General features: G+C 46.7%; 1 protein-coding gene across 3 annotated transcripts in view; it reads left to right on the top strand.

The window, feature by feature from the left end:
• Nucleotides 1–12,500, top strand: part of ugp2b (UDP-glucose pyrophosphorylase 2b) — a 36,575-nt gene that overhangs the window by 23,698 nt on the left and 377 nt on the right. For 2 of the 3 annotated variants that reach the window (XM_012819903.3, XM_031578775.2), the window contains exons 5-10: nucleotides 1,031–1,164; nucleotides 5,995–6,292; nucleotides 8,147–8,344; nucleotides 9,197–9,439; nucleotides 11,591–11,695; nucleotides 12,261–12,500. The exon at nucleotides 12,261–12,500 is cut by the window's right edge and continues 377 nt beyond it. In XM_012819903.3, coding sequence (XP_012675357.1) covers nucleotides 1,031–1,164; nucleotides 5,995–6,292; nucleotides 8,147–8,344; nucleotides 9,197–9,439; nucleotides 11,591–11,695; nucleotides 12,261–12,368 — 1,086 coding nt within the window. In that variant the 3' untranslated portion in view covers nucleotides 12,369–12,500. Of the gene's footprint in view, nucleotides 1–1,030; nucleotides 1,165–5,994; nucleotides 6,293–8,146; nucleotides 8,345–9,196; nucleotides 9,440–9,537; nucleotides 9,583–11,590; nucleotides 11,696–12,260 lie in introns of all 3 variants that reach the window. The other variant, XM_031578776.2, reaches the window with a different exon arrangement.

The following is a 12,500-nucleotide window of genomic DNA, read 5'->3' as shown; positions in this document are numbered from 1 at the left end:
CTGTGTGTGTGTGTGTGTGTGTGTGTGTGTGTGTGTGTGTGTGTGTGTGTGTGGAGGGCGGGGGCAGACTGTATGACATTGTATGACATTCCTGTAAGTGTGTGTTTTTTCTTTCTGCAGGATGTATGTTTGTGTGTGCGTGTGTGTGTACCATGTGTGCATTCAGTAAGTGATTGGATGTGTGTGTCTCTGCAACAGTGATAACATTGTAACATTGCGTCTTTGCCTAAATAAAAAATGTTGACCAGAAAAACAGATGACAGGATCCATGACAGGATGACGCTAAAGTGGCCATGACGTATGTTTTATTGCTCTTACCGTAAGCCTGTCTGAGGACGTCCCACCCTTATGCAGCCCCGTTTAGTGTGTGTGTGTGTGTGTGTGTGTGTGTGTGTGTGTGTGTGACGTCCCACCCTTATGCAGCCCTGTTTAATGTGTGTGTGTGTGTGTGTGTGTGTGTGTGTGTGTGTGTGTGTGTGTGTGTGTGTGTGTGTGTGTGTGTGTGTGTGTGTGTGTGTGTGTGTGTGTGTGTGTGTGTGTGTGACGTCCCACCCTTATGCAGCCCTGTTTAATCTGGCTCATGTGTCCCAGCTGACCCTCCCACTAGGAAGGATATTGCTGCATGATGCAACTCTGGAGTATTGTGCAATGTTGTGCAATGGTTGTATAATTAACGTATCTTATTACTTAAAACGACCTGCCCTCGCAAACCCAACCTAAAAGAGGGTATATAGAACTATACAGTGCTATATAATCCCCTTGTTTTAGTGAATTCAGAGGTGGAAGAGTACGGGATTAGATGGTTAAGGCTTCAGATAAGGAGTGAACCTCTGGATTATGCTCTCTGGTTTTATGCCTGAGTTGAAAAAAATCTGTCTAGTTATCAGTGTGAGCAAAAGTAAGAGTACTTGGCAGAATTTCTCCTCATCAAAGTTATTTTCCGTGTTCAAATAAGGACCATTTGTCTGTTGTAATCTCTCTCTCTCTCTCTCTCTCTCTCTCTCTCTCTCTCTCTCTCTCTCCTCCTCAGCATCTGAATAAGACCTATAACACTGAAGTTCCCTTGGTCCTGATGAACTCCTTTAACACAGATGAGGACACCAAGAAAATCCTGCAGAAGTACACACACCACCGGGTGAAAATACACACCTTTAACCAAAGCAGGTATCTTATGCATGCACACACACACACACACACTCACACTCTCTCTCTCTTTCTCTCTCTCTCTCTCTCTCTCGCTCTCTCTCTCTTGCTCCCTCTCTCTCACACACACACACACACACACACACACACACACACACACACACACACACACACACACACATACTGTCACCCTCACTCTCACACACATTCACTTTGTCACACTCTGACACTTGTTTGGAGGTGATTTTTGTACTGTCTCCTCTTTTCATTTCTGTTTCTTCTTGTCGCTTGTCTCTGTGTAGTATCACACGTGCTGTCCTGTATCCAATCCAAAGCGCCTCGTTAAGGACGGTCTCCGTATACATTTATGGATTTTCCTCATCCAGTTGCCTGCAAAGCCGCAGTCACTAGCGAACCCTTCTGCCCGCGCGCTGTAGCAGGGCACTGTCCTGCAGTAGTCACTAGCGAATAGTGAACCCCTCTGCCCGTGCGCTGTAGCAGGTGGCATCCTGCAGTAGTCACTAGCGAACCCCTCTGCCTGCGCGCTGTAGCAGGTGGCATCCTGCAGTAGTCACTAGCGAACCCCTCTTCCCGCATCCTGCAGTAATCACTAGCGAACCCCTCTGCCCGCATCCTGCAGTAATCACTAGGGTTACCCCTCTGCCCGCCGCTGTTGCAGAGCGCATCCTGCAGTGGTCACTAGCGAACCCCAATACCCACGCTGTAGCAGGACGCATCCTGCAGTAGCTCCACTGAAGCACTGGCAGCTCACAGCAGGGACGTGCACAAGGTTGCTCGGGCAACTGCCCATTTGCCCTCCTCGAATGAAGTTGCCCCTCCGAAGGAAATATATATATTTTTTAAATAGTATTACGGCTGCAGAACTTCATGTAGGCCTAGATAAAAAAAATCGCGGAATAAGCGTCCAGGGGACGGGGGCGTGGCGGCGGCGGTTAGTGAGAGTTTCAAGTGATATAGGCAAAATATGCGTCCAGGGGACGGGGGCGTGGCGGCGGCGGTGACAAAAATGTACGCATTGCCCCTTTTTTCCAGGGCAGAGCAACTGCCCTTCAAAATTCCTGTGCACGTCCCTGGCTCACAGTGCTTCTTCTGTCCGGCTTCACCATGAGGAGAGGGTGGAGTTCTACTCACACCATCATCATATAGTCAGACAGATTTAAGAGCCTCAGAGGCGGGGGTGTTTATGAGGCTTAATTCACTGCTGTCTACTCCTACACATACTTTAAGCACATGGCGTACCGCCCTGAAGACTGCTGTCTGCTCCTACACATACTTTAAGCACATGGCGTAACGACCTGAAGACTGCTGTCTACTCCTACACATACTTTAAGCACATGGCGTACCGCCCTGAAGACTGCTGTCTGCTCCTACACATACTTTAAGCACATGGCGTAACGCCCTGAAGACTGCTGTCTGCTCCTACACATACTTTAAGCACATCAAATCAAATCAAATCAAACTTTATTTGTACGGCGCATTTCATACAAGGAAGTAACACAATGCGCCTCACAGTAGGAAAGAAAAGGGGGGGGGGGGGGTTTACAAACACTTGTAAAAAAAAAAAAAAAAACACACAGATTTTCAAGAGATAAATGAATACAATAAAATAAACGTACTAACCGCACTGGCACCGTAAAGGACTACTCAGCACGGTCATCGTCAAACTAAGCTGCTGGGGGGGGGGGGTTTACAAACACTTGTAAAGAGACACAGATAAGTAAATAAATAAATAAATGTTACATTAATGTTAAATAAATACATTTTACAAGTTACAAAACACTTATAAAAAGACACAGATTTTGCCAGACACAGACATGGCGTAACGCCCTGAAGACTGCTGTCTGCTCCTACACATACTTTAAGCACATGGCGTACCGCCCTGAAGACTGCTGTCTGCTCCTACACATACTTTAAGCACATGGCGTACCGCCCTGAAGACACCCCCCCCCCCCCCCCCCCCCCCAAGTGAGAGCTCTGTTTCAGGCCCCTGTCAACACACCTGAGGTATCAGTCCAGATCTGCAGGATGGTGTAAATTCAGTGATCTCTGTCCAGTGGGGTTTGGATACGGGTGTCCTAATGTGGGGGCAGACTGCGTGAGGTCCAAGCACTGAGCACTTACTTTGTCTCTGAAGCCATGACGACAGATGACAGGCCCCATCTCCCTGGCTCTCTGTGTCTGGGCTGCCAACACGTCTAACTAGCACCGTGGGCAGTAATACATCCCGTCCAAGCTGTCCGGCTTTTGGAGAAAGAGACGGTCGTCCCCCCGTCCCCCCCCCCCCCCACTCTTGCTGTTGTCAGTCCTTTCATCTCTGATACTCAAGTCAGGCACAGTTAGGGGTTTTGGAGACGGGAAGGAAACCGTTTCATTGCAGCCTCACCTCAAGATGGCTCTGGGGGAGCTGTCAAAGACACAGTGTGCGTCAGAACATCACAGTATAGTGAGGGGAATGAGAAGGGAGACCGCTCTCTTTCTGTCTAACTCTCTTTCAGTGAACATGGGAAATCTCACACAGTGAGACACGCAGAGATTGTGTGAGTGTGGACTATGACTGTCAGACTAGACAACTAACTTAATAGCCTGTCGAATAAAAATGAGGCAATAAGGAATATACTGCCACCACTGTACCTGAAGGATGAGTGGATTCAGACTGTGGGAGAATGTGTATGCGAAATAAGAGTACAACACCTAAGCAAATGGGTTTTATTAATCCAAGAAATACAAATGAAATATAATAACTATATAATAACCCTGATAGAGGGAAAGGACGAAAACAGGAATTAACACAACAGCTTGATGACACCTGGCAGGATATCCACATCAGGCATCTGGGTGGCCTCTGGCTCAGCCAAATGGGCAGAGTTCCTGGTGGTGTACTCAAAGTCTGCTGTCTGATCATCACCTTCACTGCTGGTAGTGGGGGGGGTCTCTGACAAAGAGTGTGACATTGTTGTGTCTCAAGTCATGGCTTAAAAGGAACACAACATAATTAAGGTAAACCAGAACAATTTTCACGTGCCTTTAAATAGTGAGTAGTGTATAGTAGTGACTGGTTTAAATAGTGAGTAGTGTCGAGTAGTGAGTGGTTTAAATAGTGAGTAGTGTAGAGTAGTGACTGGTTTAAATAGTGAGTAGTGTAGAGTAGTGACTGGTTTAAATAGTGAGTAGTGTAAAGTAGCGACTGGTTTTGGCGGTACAGCATGTCAGAGTTTGTGTAAGCGCTAGTTGTGTAAGGAGCGCTAGTTGTGTACGGAGCGCTAGTTGTGTGTGGAGCGCTAGTTGTGTGTGGAGCGCTAGTTGTGTGTGGAACGCTAGTTGTGTACGGAGCGCTACTGTTGTGTACGGAGCGCTAGTTGTGTACGGAACGCTAGTTGTGTACAGAGCGCTAGTTGTGTACGGAGCGCTATCTAGTATTGCATAGAGGAGCAGCAGGAGAGCTGAGTGCTAACAGGATGACCATGAAAGATTAATGAAGCCTCTCTGCATTAATGGGAAATGCGTAAATATTTCACTGGAGGGGAACGGTAGGCTGTAGAGGTGTGTGTGTGTGTGTGTGTGGGTGGTTGAGGTCAAAGCCTTTGAATGAAGGTTATGGATTTGTGGGGTTGTGGGGTGGGGGTTGATCTCGTTGGGAATGGGAAGAAGCGATTGGGGATAAGGGAATGGGGGGGGCTGCTTCCATACGGTCTCCAGCTCCACGTGATCCTCTTTCATGGCCCCCCTCTGTGAACGCCACCACACAGCTTTAGGCTAGTTGGACGCGTACTGTCCTCTGCTGCCGCCGCCACCGTAAGCCCTTTAGCACGTCCCACACACTGCGCTGGTGCAGCATGTTCTCATGGGGATACATTACTGGTCTATGTGGAACACCGAAACTCTCGCGCCTGTGCTTATTCTCTCTCTCTCTCTCTCTCTCTCTCTCTCTCTGTGTCTATCTCTCTTCCCCTCAGTCACTCCACACATTTAACCACACTTTGTGTTCACAACACACACACACGCGCGCGCGCGCAATGTCTATGACTAGGTCACACTAGCCTTTGAGCAGAAGCATTACATATTTATTGATTGCCCAGATACCCTCCTCCCAGCACATAAACTCCACGCACATGAACACACACACACACACACACACACACACACACACACACACACACACCCACACTCACAGGAGTATTACTCCTAAAATTACTTTAACATTGCAGCAGTAATAGTAAACATTAATGTGTGTCTGTGTGTGTGTGATGCTTTTATGGTTCCTTGGAAATTGAACTCTAAATAATCAATGCAGGATCATGATAGATCGTATGTTTACAGCAAATAAGATTCAGCTGTATTGCATCCATCCTTGTTAATGACAATAACTCTTAGCTCCATATATGGCATGACTGTTTATGACTCTGGGTTCTAACTGAGCCATCATATCTCCTCACTTATTGATGCACAGTCGTTCCCAGTCTGTATTTATAATTACAGTAACTCTAAATGGATCTTTGTACGAGATGATTGGCTCAGGATTATATTAAATTGCAGTCCTTAAATATTCCAACCCATTCCTTTTATGTTGTACATCAAACAAGTCCATAATTTATTGAGTCTACTGAAGTTATTAATCTTATAATTTATTAAGTGTAAGTTCTCTATTCTTCTTCTCACACAAACTTAAACTGTGTTTCCTTTTGATCTACAGTAGACAGAGTGAGGTAATCAGAAGAATGTGACTGTCTGTGACTGTCTGCAACTCTCCATCTCACTCCATGTCTCTCTCTATCTCTCCATCTCTCTCTCTATCTCTCCATCTCACTCCATCTCTCTCTCTCTCTCTCTCAGGTATCCACGGATTAACAAAGAGTCCCTTCTGCCCGTAGCGAAGGACATGGCCATTACGGGCGAGAACGCGGACGTGTGGTACCCGCCGGGCCACGGCGACATCTACGCCAGCTTCTACAACTCGGGCCTGCTGGACCAGCTGATCGCAGATGGCAAGGAGTACATCTTCGTGTCCAACATCGACAACCTGGGCGCCACCGTGGACCTGGCCATCCTCGGCCACCTGATGAGCCAGCCCAACGGCAAGCGCTGCGAGTTCGTCATGGAGGTCACCGACAAAACCAGGGCCGACGTCAAGGTATGCGTGGCATTCTGCCAAAGCCAAATCTTTACCGATATGAATCACAACAAACCGGCACGTCCGGCTTGTCAACGCAGGATGTTTGTATGCTGGATGAGTGCTCCGAAAATTACATGGCACCTAAACGTGCTATACGTGACATACATGTCATGCATTATCTCAGTGTTATATGTGTTAGTACTGAAAGACTGTGAAGGGACTCCATTATTTATTAAGCAAGGGGAAGGCTACACGGCCTGAGAGGAGGCAGATGGTAAGCAGTTTTGTTCACGAGCAAGAAGAGAAAACTAGATGAGCAGCGGCCGCTTCTCAAGCAAAGCAAGGGCAATGGATGAACTGGCATAATGTTGTGAAGGAAGATCAGCTCGAGAGAATTGTGGACTATGGATGCTAACCGCATTGAATTCATTGTTAGAGGCACTTGTGAGGTCCTAACCAACCTCCCTGAACCTCAGCCAGTTGGGTAGGTGAGGACGGAAGCAGCAAGATGTGTACAGGTGTTGATTTATTACAACACACAACATCTGGGTGTGAAACTAGCTTGACCCAGGGTCACTACACAGGTTGGTGAGAGAATTGTGGACTATGGATGCTAACCGCATTAAATTCATTGTTAGAGGCACTTAGAGCTTGACCCAGGGTCACTACACATGGAGACATAATCAGGTTTTTTAAATCATTGGTGTGTAAACGAATAAACGAGTCAACTCTGGTTAATGACAGGGACTTTAGTGTGAGCGGGGCAGAAACTCAGGCACGTACAAACAGCATTGGCAAATGGTGCAAAGCGCAGGATTGGTGATTGCTGGCAGATGTCAGAAGGCAACTTCAAGTTCTGCAGTGTGTTGCTGTGACTGCTATGTGACCAGACATGGTGTTTTGTATTCTGAGTGTGTGCGCATTGTTTACTTTATTGAGTTAATGATCCCCTTTGAAGACCCGATTGAGGAAGCCTTTGAAAGGAAGAAGCTAAAGTATGCAGAACTGGTACCGAAAGCAAGGGAACGAGGTTGGCAAGCACACACACACACACACAAGACCAGTGAAGAGAGGTGTTAGAGGCTTTGTAGCTAAACCAACCACATTGCTTCTGTTGGATTTTGGTTTTCGAGGACAGTCACTCTAAAGAGCTTTGAAGAAGTTGTCTGAGGCTGCTGAAAAAGCGCCAGTGAGCCAGTCATCATGGCTGAGGCACTCAAAGGCTGCTTGGGGACAAGTGAATTAACATGTATTACATGTATTGTTCTGGAAGTTGCCATGCTGGCATACTATGACGTACTTCAGAAGGTTTTCCGTATTTTGGCGTACCTAGAGCCTGCATCAGTGGGGCATGGGCATAGCAGAAGAGGCCATCATTAGAGCCACCTTAATCTTAGTATGGCTGAAGATGGCATACTAAGAGCCACTTTAATCTTAGTATGGCTGAAGATGGCATACTAAGAGCCACTTTAATCTTAGTATGGCTGAAGATGGCATACTAAGAGCCACTTTAATCTAGGTATGGCGGAAGATGGCGTACTTACAGCCACCAGCAAATGGGCCTATGTATAGCTGAAGAATCCTGCTGGACTGGCATTGGGTCTTGGTTGTTCTGGTAGGTCTCTCAGTAATGCTTGGGTGTATCTGGTATTAATGTGTCCACCCTATGGTCCAATTCAATGAAACACTGACAGAGGAAGGTGCCCATTTGACAACCCCAATGAAATGCACACAAAGGCATCTCTGTTGTTGTTGTTGTCGTTGTTGTTGTTGTTGTCAGCACTTCCTGATAAGCACATTATAAAAACACGATACACATTTCTATTGTCTGTGATTAAAATTATCCAATCTCCCCCTTCTCTCTTCACCCAGGGTGGCACGCTGATCCAGTATGATGGGAAACTGAGGTTGCTGGAGATCGCCCAGGTGCCCAAGGCCCACGTGGACGAGTTCAAGTCTGTCACCAAGTTCAAGATCTTCAACACCAACAACCTGTGGATCTCCCTGCCCGCCATCAAGAGGCTGCAGGAGCAGAACGCCATTAACATGGAGATCATCGTCAACGCCAAGGTGAGAGAAGAGTGCCCACATTGGCACACACCACCCAGAGAGCCCTACAATACTATGATCATACTCTACATCTCTGCATACTATACTATGATCATACTCTACATCTCTGCATACTATACTATGATCATACTCTACACACTATACTATGATCATACTCTACACACTATACTATGATCATACACCACATACAATACAATACTCTACATCTCTGCATACTATAATATGATCATACTCTACATACTATACTATGATCATACTCTACATCTCTGCAGACTATACTTCGATAATAATGTACATCTATACACACACTATACTATAATCCCTCATACACACCTCTGAAGAGGGAGGCCATAGGACACTTGTAGAGGTGGTGTTAGTAATGAGATAAGGATGCACCACACCACACACACACACACACACACACACACACACACACACACACACACACACAAATAACTCTGCCTCACAGATTCCTTCTAATTCATGTTTTTTTGACCATACATTGCCAGTTGTCCTCTGATGACCTTTTCCTCGAAGGTAACTTTGAGATTGATGGATTAGATTACTGTGTGTGTTTTGAGCCTAGCTGAAGTTTGGTGCTGGTACCAAAACCCTGCCGGTCGAGTACCACAGACTAGTTCTCCATCTGTCCCTCTTGATAGGTTAGGCCCTCTTGTTACGTCCTGTCCAGTAGTATTCTTTAGATCCTCAGGGCTTAACCTCTCTTAGTGACTTCAGATTCTTCAGACTTCAGTGTTATCCCACAGCCTAGACCAACATGTCCCTCACACCATGTCTGTGTGTGTGTGTGTGTGTGTGTGTGTGTGTGTGTGTGTCCAATGTGTGCTCCAGACGCTGGACGGCGGCCTGAACGTGATCCAGCTGGAGACGGCGGTGGGAGCCGCCATCAAGAGCTTCGACAACGCGCTGGGCATCAACGTGCCGCGTAGCCGCTTCCTGCCGGTGAAGACGACCTCTGACCTTCTGCTGGTCATGTCCAACCTGTACAGCCTCGACGCCGGCTCGCTCACCATGAGCCAGAAGCGCCAGTTCCCCACCACGCCGCACGTCAAGCTGGGCAGCTCCTTCACCAAGGTAACCAGTCACACACCAGTGTGTGTGTGTGTGTGTGTGTGTGTGTGTGTATGTGTGTGTGTGTGTGTGTGTGTGTGTGTGTGAGCCAGAAGCGTGAGTTCCCCACCACGCCGCACGTCAAGCTGGGCAGCTCCTTCACCAAGGTAACCAGCCACCAGACAGTTCCCATGGCAATGCGCAGCCACCTCAATAAACCTCAGCTTTTAGTCGGATTTGTGTGTGTGCGTCTGTGTGTATTTGAGTCAGAGTGTGTGTGCGCTTGTGTGTATGTGCTAGAGAGAATGTGCCTGTGTGTGTGTGTGTGTGTGTGCTAGAGTTTGTTGTCTCAGCTTGTCTGGAGTTGATCATCCAAGCTTTTCATCTTTCTGTGCATGATGCATTTATCAACAGATGCTTGTCTCTGCATTCTCAACCCTACTCTTTCGGTAATGTGGGATATGTTCTAGAGTCTAGACCTTAGAACCCTCAGCTGAGGGATAACCTAATAGAGCATAATGAGAATCTTTTTTAAAAATCAAGCCAGGATTTTTTTTTTTTTAATGAAGAGTAAGTCATGCACCTACCTCTAATTCCCATTAAGGCACACATCCACTCTACCTTTGTTCTGGACCAGTGATTAGTCCGTAATGAATGGCCTTAAAAACACTCATGTAGGACGTCGATAATGGGCTTCACTATGGTCATGAATTTAAGCTCCCAGTTAATATCTGTGCTGAAAGCCCGGGCTTTGCAGAGCAACCCTGTGGGAGTGTGCTTAGTCTCCGAGAGGTCTGCAGAATAGGAGAGAGCCTCCCCGTCCCTCCCTTTGTGTGCTTAGTCTCCGAGAGGTCTGCACAAGAGAGAGCCTCCCCGTCCCTCCCTCTCTGTGTGCTTAGTCTCCGAGAGGTTTTACATTACATTTACATTTAGTCATTTAGCAGACGCTTTTATCCAAAGCGACTTACAATGTATACACATTTCACATTTACACTGATGGCACACTGCACATCAGGAGCAATTAGGGGTTCAGTGTCTTGCTCAAGGACGCTTCGACAGGGATTCGAACTAGCAACCTTCTCATTACTAAACAACTTCTTCACCTCCTGCGCCACCGTCACCCCCGAGAGGTCTGCAGAAGAGGAGAGAGCCTCCCCGTCCCTCCCTCTCTGTGTGCTTAGTGTCCGAGAGGTCTGCAGAAGAGAGAGCCTCCCCGTCCCTCCTCCTGTCCCTGCACAGCTGAAATCAATAAAGTGTGAACTACCTCTCTGTCATATACACATAGTCACAATCACTCACACACACACACAGACACACACACACAGAAGGTAGTTATGGAGGACACAGCCAGCAGTTTAGCCATCAGCACTCTCAGATAGCACAGACTCTGGTAGTGTCCCTTTTGAGGGTTCATACACAGGAGGATGACTTCACTGCAGTGTTGAAGCACTTCAGCAGTTACATTCCTGCACTTCTTTTTCCTTTCTAGGTCGTTTTTCTAATTCTTATGTAAAGTAGTATTTATTGTTACACCATGTTTTTATTGCTCTTAGCTTGACTGTTCTCTCCCTTGTACGTCGCTTTGGACAAAAGCGTCTGCTAAATGACTAAATGTAAATGAAATGTAAATGTTAAAGTCTAAAACAACCACTCCCTCCCTCCCTCTGTTACCTGCCTCTGTTTCCCTCTCACACACACTTTTAACACACAGATCTGTCTGTTACCTCCCTTTGTTTCCCTCACACACACACACACACACACACACACACAGATCGGGCTGGTCACCCGGCTGAGGCTACCAGTTAAAGTTATGGCCTCTGCAAAAAGGCAATGAGCTGTGTTAATTGGATGCATGTAATTGATGGTGTCACCCACAGCTGCCCTTGAGACACTGGAGCACTCCCAATGCACTATGGGATATTTTAGTGTGTGTGTGTGTGTGTGTGTCTGTGTGAGTGTGAGTGTGAGTGTTGGGGGACAGTTAGAGAGAGAGAGGGGAGGTGAGAATGAAAGTGTGTGCTGCAGTCATCTTGCAGTTATCTGTGTGTTAGTGAGTGTGTGTGTGTGTGTGTGTGCGCGCGTGTGTGCGCGCGTGTGTGTGTGTGTGTGTGTATGCGTGTGTGTGTGTGTCCTTCTGGAGGTACTGACTGGTGTTGCTCTGACTGTGTGCTGTAGGTGCAGGAGTTCCTGACGAGGTTCGAGAGCATCCCTGACATGCTGGAGCTGGACCACCTGACGGTGTCTGGAGATGTCACGTGCGGCAAACACGTCTCGCTCAAAGTACGGACGCACTCACTGTTCCATTTAATCATTCATATACACTTATCACTCATATCCAGAAGCCAACTGTACTGAGAGGGCATACCTTCTATTACTTTCTAAATATTTGTATGTATGCCTTATTTTTGGAAGATGTTAATATTGTAGGTTTATTTTTTTTCAAATTTTTTGTAAGTTTGTTTGGACAAATACCTTAATCTTATTAGAATGTTCTAATAGAACTTAGAACCATTTATTCCCAGGGAACATTCTTAGAATCATTTATTTCCAGGGAATAAAACCACTGAATCATCCCCTTTGTATGCCAGTAGATGATGTGATATGGGTTTAGATGGACAGTACATGGATGGCAGTAGACTGTTTCCCATGCTGTTCATGCTGAGTTTCTAAATGTAACTGAGGCTAGAGCTGTGTGCCCTCTGTGAACAGCTTTCAGACCTCTTCCTAACTATGATATAACAGAACAACTTTCAGACCTCTTCCTAAATATGATATAAGAGAACAACTTCCATGAATGAACTTTCAATTCTTACTATCTTCTGTCCCTGCCACTCTGCTTCCGTAGGGAACCGTCATCATCATTGCCAATCACGGAGACAGGATCGACATTCCGGCCGGATCGTTGCTGGAGAACAAGATTGTGTCAGGAAATCTGCGCATCCTGGACCACTAAGGCCTTGTAGTAACTTTAAGGAACCACACAGAACCCTCCACAGCCCAGACTCTCTGATATGTCTTTCACAACAGGAGAGACTGGTGCCACAAACGCAACATGCATTTCATGAAAGAGAGAGATTTTATGTAT

This window comes from Clupea harengus, chromosome 13 (assembly GCF_900700415.2).
Source record: "Clupea harengus chromosome 13, Ch_v2.0.2, whole genome shotgun sequence".
Lineage (NCBI taxonomy): Eukaryota > Metazoa > Chordata > Actinopteri > Clupeiformes > Clupeidae > Clupea > Clupea harengus.
This window is presented reverse-complemented; position numbering and strand designations above follow the sequence as displayed.